General features: G+C 42.2%; 1 protein-coding gene across 1 annotated transcript; it reads right to left on the reverse strand.

Moving 5' to 3' along the window:
• Nucleotides 1-47: 47 nt before the first annotated feature.
• Nucleotides 48-15,438, reverse strand: tbc1d2b (TBC1 domain family, member 2B; the record flags this gene model as incomplete). The annotated part of the gene is made up of 13 exons (XM_083893354.1): nucleotides 48-2,014; nucleotides 2,590-2,711; nucleotides 4,645-4,830; nucleotides 4,959-5,076; nucleotides 5,166-5,660; nucleotides 5,760-5,956; nucleotides 6,155-6,265; nucleotides 6,568-6,987; nucleotides 9,443-9,696; nucleotides 9,888-10,045; nucleotides 11,121-11,295; nucleotides 13,824-13,974; nucleotides 15,085-15,438. The coding sequence occupies 13 exons, from the start codon at nucleotides 15,436-15,438 to the stop codon at nucleotides 1,819-1,821; spliced, it is 2,937 nt and encodes a 978-aa protein (XP_083749480.1). The 3' UTR covers nucleotides 48-1,818.
• Between the last annotated feature and the right edge of the window lie 861 nt (nucleotides 15,439-16,299).

Consider the following 16,299-nt stretch of genomic DNA (forward strand, 5'->3'; position numbering starts at 1 on the left):
CTCATGAGGTCACTTAGTTTTTTTTTACCCCACCTTATTACATTCTATTACAATAACAACTCATAACTTATGTCATTTGTTCACAAGTTTGATTGGCGAAACAAAGATTGCATGCAAAAAAAAAAAAATGGCTAACCACAATCATTTGGGAAATAAAAGCAGAGAATGCTGTAAAGGAAAATTAAGAAAACAGCCCTCCCGCTTACATGGCATTAAGACGGCAAAACAGCAACTACTGATAAACCAAATATGTGTTTTTGTTGTTGCACAGAGGGAATTATTTAAGAGGAAATGTAGAGAATACAGCCACGGTGCTGAGGAGTAAACCGTCACGTGTTAGTACCTTAAATGTTTCTCAACATGTAATCTCCTGAAAATTATTTTACTCAACGATAGGGGGAAAAAAAAATCACATCTCCATGGCAACAGTCCCACTGACAGACTCCCATTGTAGCCATTTTTATCCCAAGCTGAAATATAGCATATCGATGGTACCTGTGAATGAATGTAAACACTGGCAAAACACGTGTTACACTGCCACACGGAGGACAGTCAATGCAAATGCTTTCAGCAATCCCAGCATTTTTACACGTACTTTACATTCTGCGGAGTAGGTTTTTGGGGACAACATTACTGAAAACATACATACAGAGAAATTAAATCATACTTAATATGTAATAATTAAAGGCATTTTTTGGCACATTACATGGACGTTAATGGAATGGTTTCAGAATGGAGTTTTGAGTAAACACGATTTGTCATTTTGGATGTAAATATCGAGTGGTACTTCAGATATGAGGAGATAACACAAATGTCACTCAGCAGTGTCACAGTCTTTCCTGAAATATTCCACATTATTTTTGAGTGATTATCAATGGATGGATTTTTTTTCTTTTTTAAAACGTACACTACCGTTCAAAAGTATGGGGTCACTTAGAAATGTACTTGTATACATTGTTGATGTGGTAAACGACTATTCTAGCTGCAAACGTTAATGGAATATGTACATAGGTGTATACAGGCCCATTTCCAGTGTTCTAATGGTACATTGTGTTTGCTAATTGCGTTAGAAGGCTATTGGATGATTAGAAAACCCTTGAAAACCCTTGTGCAATGATGTTAGCACAGCTGGAAACAGTTTTGCTTGTTCTTTGAGAAAAGCAGTGTTTGATAAAAATCATCATTTCTAATCTTGTCAATGCCTTGTCTATATTTTCTATTCATTTTGAGTTTTAATGGAAAACACAAAAAAAATTGTATAAGTTACCCCAAACTTTTGATCGGTAGTGTACTTGCTGTTAGACGTCATTCGACCAGGAATGATCTCCACATTATCCACTTTTTTTAGTAGATTCAAATACTTTACACGTTTATATTTGACCAAAAATATGACTTTCAGCATAAAGTGATTTAAGTTCAGGCACAAACACAAAACATGTGCTGTTCAGTGGCAATGTGGGAAAAAAAAATACAACAATTATAAGACATTTAAGAAAGGCGGTGCAAGATTAGAAAAAAAAAAAAAAAAAAAGGATCACAGCCATGGTTTTATAAACACTGATTTGGACGGTGTCCAAAAATCTTGGCACTCGGAAAGACAAACATAAGACAATCATGTAAACACACACGCTGACAGCAAACAATGTATTTACACTATTTGCACAAATACTGACAGCAAACAGCAAACAAGTAATGTTCTGGTCCTTAGATGCGATTTCTCTCAAAATGCAGTCGATTGTTCCAGCACGAGGCGTAGACCAACTCCAACGATTCTTTACAAATTAAAATCCCCCCTTTTTTTTCAGCCGTGAGTGGAGGTCAGTTATCCTCCTCGTCATCACTGACGAAGCTCCGTCCGTCCTGACTCGATTCTCTCTCCCTCAGGAAGGTCTGTCTGATCGCCTCCAGCTCCGTCAGCTCCAGGCGCACTTTCTCCAGGTGAAAGGAGCGGCGGTTCTGGATTAGTCTCATGGGGAAAGGGTTCATGTCTACGAACGCGACGCTCATCAGCTTCCTGGCAGGAAAAAAAGGTAAATCAACAGAGGAATATAACTGTCTGCATGTGACATTTTGTATTGTTCTAATCTAGAAGCACTGTGTTTCTGAAGCTGTACTGAATTCAACATCAAATCTGTTTAGTCTATTTTACTACACTCTTAGAAATAAGGGTTCCAAAAGGGTTCTTCTACAAGGGCTGAGTGTTCTACCTGGAACCATTTGCTTCTCCAGAAGAAAGGGTTTTTCAAGGGTTCTTGGTAACACTAATGGATCTTTTAAGATCCAGAGAACCCTTTAAAACCCCTTTCCTGAATAAATGGTTTTAAAAGGGTTCTTGGTAACACTAAGGGTTCTCCTATGAGGATAAGCCGAAGAACCATATATAGTTCTACTTAGCACTTTTATTTCTAAGACTGTAGTTGCATATTACTTTCACAAATAAGGTGACCTTGCATCTCTACAAATGCCAAACTGTGCCTGAATCGGAGATGGCGTCACGATCGGCTATTCCAGCGTTTCGTTATCTTACGCTTCGTTAGTGCAGGCGTTATAGACGAGTCATGCTTGTACACGTGGCTGCAGTGGCTCTACCTTGAATCCAGGATTGTGCTTGTGAAGTGTCGCAGATATTTGAAGATTGCGGTGGAGTCCTCCAACTTCAAAAACTCTTCCTCCTTGTACTTGAAGAGAGCCAGGGCGAAGCGAAATATGATCTGAAACAAAGGAAAAAAACATCAAAAGGTGTGAAATTCAGTGCTCGTCTTTCCGTATAGAATAGAATATTATCTTTTTTTTCCTTCACTGAACAAACACAGAATAAGCAATAATACTACACCTAAAAATCAATATACATTCATATAGGGAAGGTGTTGTCGTGATTACTCCAGACACAGTTTTCACCAATTTGCAATTCTTCTGTTACGCAGAGCTTTGCAGCATTATTTTCATTTGAATATTTTCTGACTTTGCCATTGTTTAGCCGCTCTCGGTGTTCCGACTGCTGTTTTAAATGAATAAAACACACACATGTAGCAGCTAAAGAGACTGAAATGGGCCCATTTGCACAGCAGCCATTGTGAAAAGGTCACGGTAGGAAAATTACGAAGCGACCGGCGGTGTGATGAGTTCCATTTAGCTTCCTCGGTTTCAGAGTGCATGCTGTTTTACGGTCACACCGTCCCGACTGACATGAACTAAACCAGAGTCATTGTTCACGTGACCAGTGACATCTGTGCTTTTCTTCCTAATACATGTCAAAATGTACCCATTTGTTTTGGTGCAGACCATAAACAGAACTAAAGGAGAATGCATATTGTGCTTAAAAACATGAATCAAAGTGTATAAAAAATAATGCCTCTATATGTTTTGTTTTTGCTTCTGGTCTTGAAGTTGAGTTGAAGACTTTTCATTGTTTGGTTCTGTCGCCACCAAGTGGACAAACGGGAGAGTTTCACAAACTTGCGGTTATATTCTCACTTTAAACTTGTTTTGCTAATCTAGCAAACTAATCACACTTTCATCAGACACAGCCAGATTAGAATTTGGTGTTTGTGCCAACCATGCAAAAATAACATTTAAATAAGACTTTATTTTGATTCCCTGACAAAGAAATGATTTGTTTTAGGCTTACAATACGTTTGATTAGGCTCGTCAGTTAAATGTCTCGCATTTGATGTGTAGACGGTGTTTAAGCAGTTTTAAATCTGAAGCCAGAGATTTATGACAGGACAACCTGTACATCATAAAACCAAACAAAAGGAAAGCAGTTGTCAAACTGGGTTATAATTTCATGTTGGTGCTTCACAATAACACAGATGCATTTAATCTACTGTTGTAAAGACAGCACAAAGGTCACACATAAAACTTAGTCACTAAAGTGACTGATCTAAGTTATCTTTACTCAAAGGCTTAAGGCCACCGTAACAAGTTGTCCTGCATTAATCATTTACACCAACTCTAATCGGAGCACCCCCAGAGAAAGCCCAAATTTCAGCTTAAAGAGTCCCAATCTTACTTTCTCTTCCGTGTCTTAAGGCCACATTATACTTCTCCGACTGCGTATGCGTTATCCGTCTGCGTCACCACGGAGACGCCTCGAGCATTTATACTTCTGCGTCGTGGTGACGGACACTCGCTGCAATTTCCCGCCCGATCAGTAGGGGTCGCTGCGCAAGGTTGTTGTGCTTCTGGCTACAGTGAGCAATGGCGTCCGAGAAAGAAAGAGAGAGAAAGACTGTTGTTGTTGAAACAGTGGCCGTTTCTCACTTTTCTGTGTGACGGAACGCAGTTTTAAGATAATTTGAGGCGAGAAATTGGCTATTTAGGGTCTAAACATGGGCTGTGTGTGTTAAGATATGACGTATTTATAGTTCTGCAGCGGCGTTATCGGAGGGGATCAGCTCCGCCTCTGTCAGGACGCCCGGAGCGCACTGAGAGCCGGCACAGAGCAGCTTCGCTCGGCCTGTCCTGAGGACCAATCGCAGCTCTTGCCGTCTCCGTTGTCCCTTGACGGAGTGACGGACACTTAAAAAATATTTCGTGCAGACGGAGACGACGCAGAGGCTCTTCGACAGTCTCTGCGTCGACGCAGAGTCTCTACGTAGCCTACGCAGAGCACTTTACGCAGAAGTATAAATTGGGCTTTACCTTTGGACCTTCGAACAGAAAGGCGTCCCAGATCTTGAAGAGAATGTCACTCACTACGCTGTCCACAAACACCACCAGGAACCAGTTGAAGGTGATGAGGGAGAAGTCGACCTTGTTCTGCTCAAAGTGGGCGTGAAGCCGGGGCAGCTTCTCGCACATCAGGTCCTTGAACACGCGCTGGTCGACCTGCACAGACAGGACCACTTTGAATCATTTTTTACTAAGACATAATACAGGCAGAAAACATGCGAAACCATCCAGCAGGGAGAGAGTCGAGCACCAGTATTACAATCTAACCTTTTGGCCATGTTTACCTGTGAGCCAAGCAGAGTCTTGGTGTAATAGTCTCTTGGCATGAAAACTTCCACTATGGCTACAAGAGTCCAGAAGGCATCCTCTTGGTCCAGATACAGCAAGGCGATGGCAGCCAGTCTGAAAAAATGATACGCAAATTCATTATTTCAAGTCATTTAAAAGAAAAAATAGAAAAGAAGTGGAAGATAAAGCAAATCTCCCAGTACCTGTTTAGTCCCTGACAGTAGCCGATATCCGGATTCCTCCAGGAGAAAGCCATCAGGACGTTCCTGAGTTTCTGGATGCCGCCTGCGCTCGGAGAAGCGTAGTGCTTGTTGTTCGGCAAAGTGCGCAGCAGATCCAGCTCGATCTGCTTCGAAGCGGGGTTGGGTTTGTCCCGGGCCACGTTCAGCAAGGTCTCGTAATAGTCTGCCGCCAAATGGTCCCGGAACTTTTTGACGTGGAAGGAGACGCACCAGCGCCACACCTGGGACCGGTGCTCGTGGGGAACGCCGCAGCGAATCAGAGCTTTGAGCTCAGGGGAGCGCACCAGGTCTCTGTTCATGGTGCCGGCCAGATAGTTCTCCCACTTTACTCCGACGGACACCTCCTGATTCGTCATGGACAAGGACTTGAGCTCCAACGCTCGCACCTTTGCAACCAGCTTCTCCTCCTCCTCTTCCTCTTCAGGCACCGTCTTGAAGCCGAACACGTCGTACTCGCTGTCGTCAATTCAAAAACGGAGAGAAACGTAAAAAACCATCGTCCATCAGTGAAGTTTAATTCATTGCAAACGTTCTTAGAGGTTTTTTGCCCCCTACCTGACAGTGTTTGGTTTGAAGATGGGATGTTCTTGCTGCTCAGAGCCCTCTGCCTGCAGGGCATCCTCCAATAATCTGGAGATGACCTCATGGGCAGGATTCTGCTCTGAAGATGAACAAACTGGGTTTTTCACTTCTTGAAGCAGCACCAGATATTTACTCTCCACCTGACACAACTTGGCCTCCAGCGCGATACACTACAGAAAGGAAAAAAAAAAACATAGAAAGGCTTACGTCAAGGTTTCAGCTTGTGTTCCATTTTTCCTGTTTTGCAGTTTAGGGTTTAAAGGACATCAGCTAAGTTCAGCACTGGACTTCCCCCCACACTTGAGTCATACTTCCTGTTTCTATGAACAGAGAAAAGTACCACGAACGCCCCAAACCTGGGATCATACCTTTGCTTCCAAAGCCTTTTCTCTGCTCTCTGCATTTCTGCGCAACACTGTCAGCTCCAGGATCTCTTTGTTCAAGAACTTATTTTGGGTTTTGTAGCCTTGAAGACCGTCCTGAAAATGAGGAAAAACAGCCTTAATAATCAGTGGAAATTCAACCACAGCATAAACGAGACATAAAAACACACAACTCTTCCTACGTTGCAGCTAAAAAGATCATTTCTGGGACACGATACAAAAATCACAGGGGTAAACAATGACATGAATGATAGCCGAGTTCCATTTCTCAGTTTCATGCATGCTGGTTCACTGTCGAGAAGAAACAATGACCTCTAAAACATGTCAAATGGCTGCTCTACAAATCTTCAGAATTATAATCGGCAGCTTTCTTGTCTGTATCAACTCTCCCTCTTCACCTTGAGGATGTCCAGCTCTTGCTGCTCTTTGTTGGGAGACAGTGAATTTGTGGGACTGCCGCCGTCCTCGGAGCTCTCCTGCGACAGCTTCATGATGACTTCATCCTTAGCCTGGATGGTCTCCATCATCATCCCCAGCTGGTCATTGATTTCCCCCACTTTAATCTTCAAGCCTTTTAGCTCCTGCTGCAGACTCTCCTTCTCTAAGGCGAGACGCTCCATGTGGCCACACAGCGACTGGATCTGTCCGTCTCTTTCCTGAAGCAGGCCGTCCAGCTGGGTGAGTTCTTCCTGGGTCACTGTGGAAGTCTGAGTCTGGTCTGTGGCTGCAGAGGCATCGGGAGCTGGGGCTGGACAGCGTGCTGTTGGCCTGTCACACTGAGACGTCCTTAGAGTTTGCTGAAGAAGTCTCACCAGCTCCTGGTGAATGGAGAGAGAATCGGTTTGGTTGAAAGATTATCATTAATTTGTAGGATCAGTATTATGTTTTGAAATTAAGTTGATAATCGATCGTTAATTCTCCCGACGATCGACTTCCAATTCCTTGCTTAACCCTCAATCTCAAAAATGCTCCCTCTAGTGCAAGTGCTGTCCCGATTCTCAGAAAAATTAAGTTGAGGGGCAAGTTTAAGGGCTGTATCGCTCTCAATATTAAGATTTTCCGAGACCACACTTGGGAGCTAGGGCTACCCAGAATGCATTGCGTGTTTTCACATAAGAAAGATGGAGTCGAAAGCAGCGAAGCGAGTTCGATACAAATTAAGTATTTTCTTTGTTAATATAGATATAAAAATGATGAAAACCATTGTATTATCTTAGTTTAGACCCATATTATGGATTACTGACGTCATTGTTGCGTAACATTTATTTTAATTTTACGATCTTTTGTCAATAGCCGGCCGGTGCGGACATCGTTTACCCTTCAATAAGCCGTGGTGTGTGGTAACTGTCAGCTGAATATGTCCGTGGTTGTGGTATTTGTATGAGTATCATCTTATAACTAACTGACAACCTAATAACTTGACTGACAAACGGCTCGTAATAAATAATCGTGACGTAAAATGTGTTCTTCTTCTTCTTCTTCTTTTTTGGAGTTGACAGACTGGACGCAGCTTTCGCGTTATTCTGCCCCCCGCAGTCTGAAGACGTATCTGCATTTAAGGGGTGTCCCATTTCTAAGTGACAAAATAACCCTCAACACTTGGTTTTGAGGGCCAGTTAAGATTAAGGGTTGACTTTGAGGGTTAAAATAGGAATTGGAATTGGCCCTATATGCAGTTAACGTATGAGTATTAATTCACACTCTGTTACTAATGCTCGTTACACATATTCACGTCATCTTTGTAGCCTTTTACTCTTCTTCATTTCCAGATAACAAAAACATTCGTGAAGGTAAACGTGAGTAAACGTGATCCCTACTCTTAACCATAAGCAGTTAATGCCTAACTCTAAACCATCCCTAACCCTCAATACAAATCTTAGGCTTGACCTTAACCACTCACGTCGTTTTCTACTGCTTTATCCTCTACTGCATGTTTATGCAAGAACACACAAACACACGTGCTTTTAGGAGAACTGATATTCACCGAGTTCTTACTTCATTCTGTCTTCTCGTGTTTGTGAAAGCTCAACTCTAACTCTGTGTGTCACAATGACACAACATTAGGCTTCTAGTGAATTCACACTCTAAAATACCCTTCAGGGCAAACCATCTTATCTTTGTGGTATTGTTACTTCCACTTTGTTTCTTCTGCTCTTCTCCTAGATACACTCGTCTTACCGTGTATACAGTCATTTTAATACCTATTACCTAAATGAGTTTATCAAAGACTTAGAAGATTTGCTTGGTTTCTTGAACTGCCTTTAGTAGATCATACTAAAGGCAGTTTAAGAGTTCAAAAGTCTTTGATAAACTCATTTAGGTAATAGGTATTAAAATGACTGTATACACGGTAAGACAAGTGTATCTAAGAGAAGAGCAGAAGAAACAAAGTGGAAGTAACAATACCACAATGATAAGCTGGTCCAATTTCATGATAACCACAACAAGCTGACAGTAGATGTAGAAAAACTTCTACATTGGTGTACATGGCTCGCTGAGGCTTGGAATTGAATGCTAAAAACATCATACATATGACAGTGACGTCATTGGTTATGATGGGTAAGATGACAAAGGGAACTCTTACTCTAAAGTTAGCGATTGTATTTTGTCGGTGTGTATTTTAATGTTCGTTTTTGTAATTTCCTGTTTAACCGTAAGTCTCTGAAAGGGTATGTGCATGTAACTGACGCAAGATAACAGCGAATCAAACGGACAAAAGGTGTCAAAAATCGTAAGCAAATGAACAAGAAGTTAAGTTTAACTGGATATTAACACCAGTCAAGTGTAGCAACAGGGTAAACTAGAGAGTGTATGTAGTGAGTTTTCTGTTTGTTTAATCTCTGTTTAGCTCTTATGTTGGTCGTGAACATCAAATTGACCATTTTTGACCATCAGTCAAGGTTTCTCCTTTCATTGGGCGGATGTGTGAACCTAATTCAATGACAACAAATGCAGAAGTTTCAATTAGTGCTGTCAAACGTTAACACACAACGCGTTTCCACGACGACTGGCTGCGTGACGTCATGTTTACGTGACTCCGGATTGTTAAAACGAGTCTGTAAAGTAACGCTAAACTTTAAAAACAAAGGCACACAAACACAGTACACAGGTACGCTGGTTATTTGTCGTGTCATGCGTTAACGTGCATTAACGCGCGTTAACCTATTGCACAGCACTAGTTTCAATAATTTTATGTCCTCTCATTTCTTGTTGTTATTATTTCCACATTATTGGATTGACAACTACTGTAAAACTGCACTGTGAAAACCGTACCTTGTGACTGGAGAGCTCCTCTCGGAGTTTGGCCTGCTCCTGTTGCATGCGGCTCAGTTCCTCCTGTTGGCTCTGGAGACGAAGCTGCATCTCCAAGGGTTTGCCGCCATTACAATCCACCGGGGAGCTCTCGGCACTGCGTGTCTCGGCACTGCGGCCAAACCTCCCGGAGCCCATCATGTCCCGAAGCAGAGGCTTTCTGGGCCTTGCTGAATTGCGCACAAAGTCAAAAGTAAATGCCGAGCCAAAGGAATCTGAGAGAGAGGAGAATTTCATCACTTTGATGCCTGTATCTGTAGATTTAACTGCACGAGTAGCTAACTTCAGGGGCTGGATATAAACAGAAAGGTTAAGTGAAGCGGTACTAGTCCCTCTCTTGGGTATATAAGATGTGTAGGAGTATCAAACCACAGCCAGAGCGTGGGGTTGCGTGGATTGGACGTACGTCTGTGGTTGTCTGGATGATGTTTCTGTTCGGTGAAGTCTTTAGGTGGGGCGTCCACCAACTCCCACTCTTCTGCACTGGCGCTGTTGTTACCGGTGTAGAAAACACTGCGCCTGCTCTCGGCTCCTTTGCCTTGCCGCAGATAAGACATGGAGTTCCTGACAGAACAACAACAGTCAGACAGGAGGGTGAGACTACAGCTTCAGTGTTAAGAATGCCTGGTCAGTAGGATTAGGACCGAGAAGTAACAATTCTTAGATCCATAAAAATCCTTATTTATATCACTGTGTCATTAATGTGGGTCACCCTTTAATGACATGATCTGATTTTTGCAGAGCTGTTTGCTATGTTTTACAATCGCTTGAACTCCTCCTCTGTGCTGTGCTAATATTAGCCAGGACTCTGGTTTGCTGCTCCTGCAAATATTTCAAGGACTGGAAAAAAAACAACAGAAACACTTGTGTGCTTTTACTTTGAAACAGGAGGTACAAGAGGGTTTGTGTTACACGTTGGTGCAGACGCTGATGAATCTGAGATTTTTGAGTAGCCAGAAAAGACTTTTTTAAAAAGTTGAATGTTAAATGGTGTATACAACTGAATATAAGGCTGGAATACAAAGTAACTTCAGGATTAAGACGGAGAGGATCAGTGATTTAATCAGGAAGTAAACCAAAGCTCATGATCCCATGTGTCCTTTGTTACTGTTTTGACTGAAAAAGAGACCCCTGGTGGCAGAAATGACATACTGTGCATTTAAATGGCAACATTACCTCTCTGAAAACACCTTTTTCTATTGAAAACTCTAAAAACATGATAAAAAAGATGTTGTTAGTTGAGCTGCTCTAAGGCTCCTGTTCACCTAAACAAGTGTCATGTCTTTCCATCACGGACACAAAGTAAATTCAATCCATGTCTCACATTTTTAGCATTTCACTGTGTTGTATTACGTGAATGGAATTATTGTTGCGTCGCCCAGAAGGGGAACTTTTCGTGGCTTCATACTTGAGCAACCAGTGACCTGGATGCATGTAACCATTTCCTCTATTGCCGTCGACTACAACAAACACAAAAGAGGTATTTGGTTTCCTCCGTACAGCTCTTACTGGGGCACATGCTGTGGCAAACAAACTACAGCAGTTACACCTGTTAAGCAGGGACATTGTGAGAGACTTGTAATCATAGCAATTATGTAGGATTATAGCAGCGTGGCAGATAGTTGGAACTGGGCCTCACCTGAGATCTGTACCAAAGTTTTTGAGTGAAAAGTTGAGTGGGTTTGTGGTCCCAGGTAAAGACCCTCTGGCTGACTGGATCCCCACCATTGCTCCGCCATCCGTTTCTGTCTCCATGGCAAAGTCGCTACGCACCTTCTCCATGCTGCTGCTCAGCTTGTCAAAGATGGAACCGTCTGAATTCAACAGAGACGACGAATGACAATGAGAATTGTTGTTGTTGTATATAATTATTATACAAGGCAATAATCTGAGTGTCGTTCATGGCCTAGTGTAAAGAGAAGAGGTATATAAAAGAAATTAAATGAGATTAACAAAGACGTACACTGAAGTTATGTGCTTTGGGTACTCGCATGTGTCAACCCACACATGAGTAATGCATTAAACATTAACAACTTCCTCACAGCTAAAGGGACATTTCCAGTTAAGGGCACATTACGGCAAGAACTGCTCTTTCCCGCACACACACACATTTCATCACAGCTTGACAATAATGATGCAAAAACTACTACAAGTGCATTAAACCTACATTTCTAAGTATTTTAAATCCCATGTTTGTCCTTTAATTTTCTTTAATTAATCTGCATTACTTTGCAACTCTGGAGTCTCTTATAAACTAATGTGCTAAAAAAAATGCACTTTATCCTGCATTTCTGAAGGTGTTATATGACTCGATGATTACAAAACATAAATCCTGCAGGTGAGTGAGACAGGAAGTGGTTTTTTGATTAAAATTACAGAAATGTATTTACTTTGTTCTTGAGTGCTCAACATTACCACGTCTACAAACTCTTCACTTGTGTGCACAGCACTTGTGTCAACATTAACCATATCAGATATGTGACTTGCCAGGGCAAAAGTAGCAACAAGTCAGCCCAGTGCAAACTGAGTAAACAAAGGAAAAAGGCTTCTTTTTTTTTCAAAATGAGGGATTTTGTTGTTTTTCTTCAAAATTATGCAAGTTTAAGAAGCCACTACATGCTTCAAATCACAGTATTGTGGGTCTTAAAACAAAAAAAGGGTTGTTCGATAGCTGTGAATCGATTCCTAGTTAGGTTGTGGTAATATCACATTCCAGCCGAGGCTGATGCGGCTCCTCACTGCTACTGTGCTTCAGAAGCTGTGTTTATTCACCATTGAATGAAGATGGACAAGGAAAAACGCAGAAGAACTAAATCGCAGCTGTTACAGCACAAATCTTTGACTTTTACTTCTTAAAGAAGACAGAGGCTTTTGGTCTTGCCGATGCCGATCACACTTCTGCCAATGCGAGCAGACTTTATGCTAGCGCGTTTGTATTTAAGCTAGCGGACTTTATGCTAACGCGCTAGCATTTGGAGTTGCAGATTTTTTTTCCAGAGTTTAAAGCCAAACGGATGGATTATTTAGCGGCTGAATGAGAAAGACGGGACATGAGAATAACTGGACACCTTGAGGCAAACAGACACAGTAGTTATCTGAGATGACGACATGACACAGCGATGAAAATAAAGCACCCCGAACCTCTTCTGTCTTCTTTTGGGTTGAGTTTTCATTAATGTTGTACATCCACATTACACTAGTGTTCATTCGAAGTCACATACAGGGATTAAACAAAAAAAATCCTGCTAGACGCTGTCTTTTAATAATCCACTGTGCGTTTCAGAACATTATGTGGCAACAGTTTTATGAGCTAGCTCAGTATTGTTGTTTTAAAATGCAAATGATACGCACATTGAAACTTGTGTATGATCAGATGGCCGTATTATAAGCTGTAATGGGAGCATATGAGCATTTGCTATTAATATGAATAACAAGCCGACCTGATGTGCTTGAATAATGTGTGAATGACACAGCTTTGTGTATGAAGCATTGACTGTGATGCTAATGATTTAGCAACTAGCTGAGAGTTAGCACATCATCAGCTCATTCAGTAACAGACTGAACCATCCACACCAACACAGAGCCACTTAAATATATTTGATTTGATTTTTCATTTTCTATGTATCTATCTGTGTATGGAATTAGGTTTGTGTCAATATTTCCAAACAACAGTTTTTATTTTAAGAAGCAAAAAAAATGATTTGTGAAGAGTGTTGTTTGAAAATATTGACACAAATCTAATTCCATATCTTCGCTCCTTCTAACTCTTAGTATATTACCATTCTTGTTTTTCATTTTTATGAACTTTATATTCACATGTCATTTTATTTTTTTCTCTGAGAACCCCCTGGGACCTATTCATTGATTCATTCATTAAACAGATGATGGAAATATGACTACACAAGTGTAAGAACAAGAAATGATAACAGAATAAGCCCCCCCCCCTCCTATATGTTTTTCAAGTTATTTCATGGGTTTCATTATGTCCAGTTTTTTTATGTTTTGTTCAGTGTAGCACATAAAATAGTATCTGTGCTCCAATTTCTCTGATTGAGGTTGTTGCTATGTAAATGTGATGATTCTGTCTCTTGGCTCCCGGGAAGGTCTAAATCTTCTAAAGGCTAAAATTGTCCCTTAAGCAATTTGAGGAGTGCCTACATTCAAATGGCCACATCTTCTTCAAATCTTTTCAGATGATTTCCATGTGTTAGACATCGATGGAAAGCTTAGAAAATCACAGAATCTGTAACTCAAAAGTCTACTTGTTCCTGGTTTTTCCATGGCTGGTCACATATATGTGTTTACTGTATGTACACTTGTGTCTGTGCATGGGTAACTCTACCATTGTCTTTGCCTACAAGGCCCGTGGGAGGGAAGGACAGGGTTGGGGAGCTCCAGCTGTCTCTCTGGCCGGAGCCTCGCGTGCTGCTGTACTCCCAACGCTTCTGCTGCAACTCCTGGAGCCAGTAATGCATTACCTGCTTGCTGGGCGCCTGAAAAGACAGCAGACACAGAAAGAACACACACACAAACGAGATTAGAGAGCACATGTATGGGTTGAAAAAATCTTTAAAAGGCTGCTGTGAACTTGATGAACCCCTGACACAAGTCAGAGTTTAGAAAGCAATAGTTAAACAACAAACGACAAAAGCCCCGACACCTGCGTAACAGATGTTCAAACCGAAAGCATGAACCATCACTTTAAATAGCTGGTTACTTTTTTTGATCAGTCATGTGAATGGGAACAGACGCTGGTTTCGGTCTCAGTTCCAGCCTCGGGCCGTGCAGTAGTGATTTATTGTTCAACAATTCACACATGAAATAGAAAACACGGTGCCGGTGACCCTTCAGTGACGGCTGACGAAGAAGGAGCTGGGTTTGGCAGCGACTGAACCCATAAAAGTCACATGCTAGCAGGGGGGAAAAAACAAGATCACATGGGATGCTGTGACCCTTTGGTTATGGGTATTTAAATGAGTCTAAGAATGTAAACAGTGAGCAGACACAGTGAAGAATGTGCTGATTCAGATTCAGAAGAATGTGCTGGTAAACACAGGCTGCTGAGAAAGAACGAAAGAAAAACTAAGGATCAGACAACGGTCAATAGGGCTGAAAATATGGGGAAACAATTGCCATTGTGATTTGAGAGATGAGCTTTACTATAGTATAGCATTTAGCACATGACATACCATCATAAACACACACCTGAGTGACTGTATGTCTCATTTACTGCATGTTAAACTTTGGGCTATGCAGTAGGTCAAAAATATTTTTCAGATTAGTATTGGTAGTAGTAGTAGTAAACCAATTGTATCATTTATATATGATAATGCATCATTTATAAAAGTTGGGCAATTTGGACTATAATCATAAATGTATTGAAAATGGTAAACAGACAGATGCCCATTAACACAAGACACATAAAGACATACACTGTACACACAAATAATATAGTTAAATAAATAAATAAATATAACAAACATCAACGTGTACAGTCTTAATGGGTGTGTCTGTCTCTCAGCCGCGAATAAAGGAAGTGACACATGACAGCACACACACACACACACACACACAAACAAACGAGAGAGAGAAAAAGTTTATACCCTGAAGAGAAACTCCTTCCCCGCGGTGCGGATCTCAAACTGACCCTCTTCTCCCTCCACGTCGTAGCAGAAGCAGGCGTCGCCGACGTCGATGTGTCCCAGCGGCAGTGCGTCCTGCGGAGTCTTGAAGTAATACAAGTAACACTTCCTCGGATCGTACACGAACCACCGCGGCTTGAACCCCCTCAGCGGCCCCTTGCCGGACAGTTTGTTCAGATAGCCGCACAGCCTGGAGGCAGCCTGCTGCTCCCTCGCGCCCTCCACCTCGCCCATGTCCACGGACTTGGCGGCCGCGACCCGCGGGGCTGCGCAGGAGTCCGGAGCCTCGCTGCTGCCATCCTCCTCTTCGTGCATCTTCCCCCGAAAGTTCTTCTTCTTCTTCTTCTTCTTCTTCTTCGTGCAGCAGCAGCAGCAGCAGTGCAGCGGATGCCCACTGCCGCATGACTGGCTACCGCGTGCACAGAGGAAGCTGTGGGAGATGTAGTTTAACAGCGGCGCAAAGGGTGGTGCGTTTGAGTGTGAGGCGGCCGCGCCACCGCTGGGTGGCGGTGTTTCACAAGATCAACCAAATGAGATCCAAGTTTGCAACAAAACCCTTCCTGCTAAAATAGTGAAACAAAAGAGCAGAGATGACTCGAAATAAGTGCAGGCACAATTTAAAGGGACACTGTGTAGTATTTATGGGTTTATATGACTCAAAATCCACTTTTTTTTACATATTATGTGCTCCTGCATTGTCTAGTCGCTGTATAATAGTTTTTGTTTCATTTTCGTAGTGTTTCAAAAAGTCATTTAAAATAACATTGTCGCGGGCCGCGGTTGCATAGCCACTGTTAGCAGCGAGACGCCATGTTTCTACCGGAGCCTGTAAGGACAAACGCGAGAGAACAAATCAAGCGTCTCTTTACTTGTAGCTGAAGTCCCGCCTCCACTCTCGCCGCTTCGTCTGCTACGGCCGCGGTAGCTCGCCCTCTCCCTCGCCTCACGAACCTCATCTGCTGACACGGAGAAAGACGACGAGGACGACATTTGACCGGCTGCGGATACCGTAGCGCTCAGGGAAGGGAGGGGGTGAGCAGAGCAGCAGTTCTTTGTTGTAAATTTCAGCCTCTCCTCCAGATGTCACTATAAACTACTGACTTCACCTTTAAAGGCCCAGTGTGCAACATTTAGACGATTTTATTGGAGGAAACCGAATACACAGCCCATAAGTAT

This window comes from Microchirus variegatus (assembly GCF_963457635.1).
Source record: "Microchirus variegatus genome assembly, chromosome: 8".
NCBI lineage: Eukaryota > Metazoa > Chordata > Actinopteri > Pleuronectiformes > Soleidae > Microchirus > Microchirus variegatus.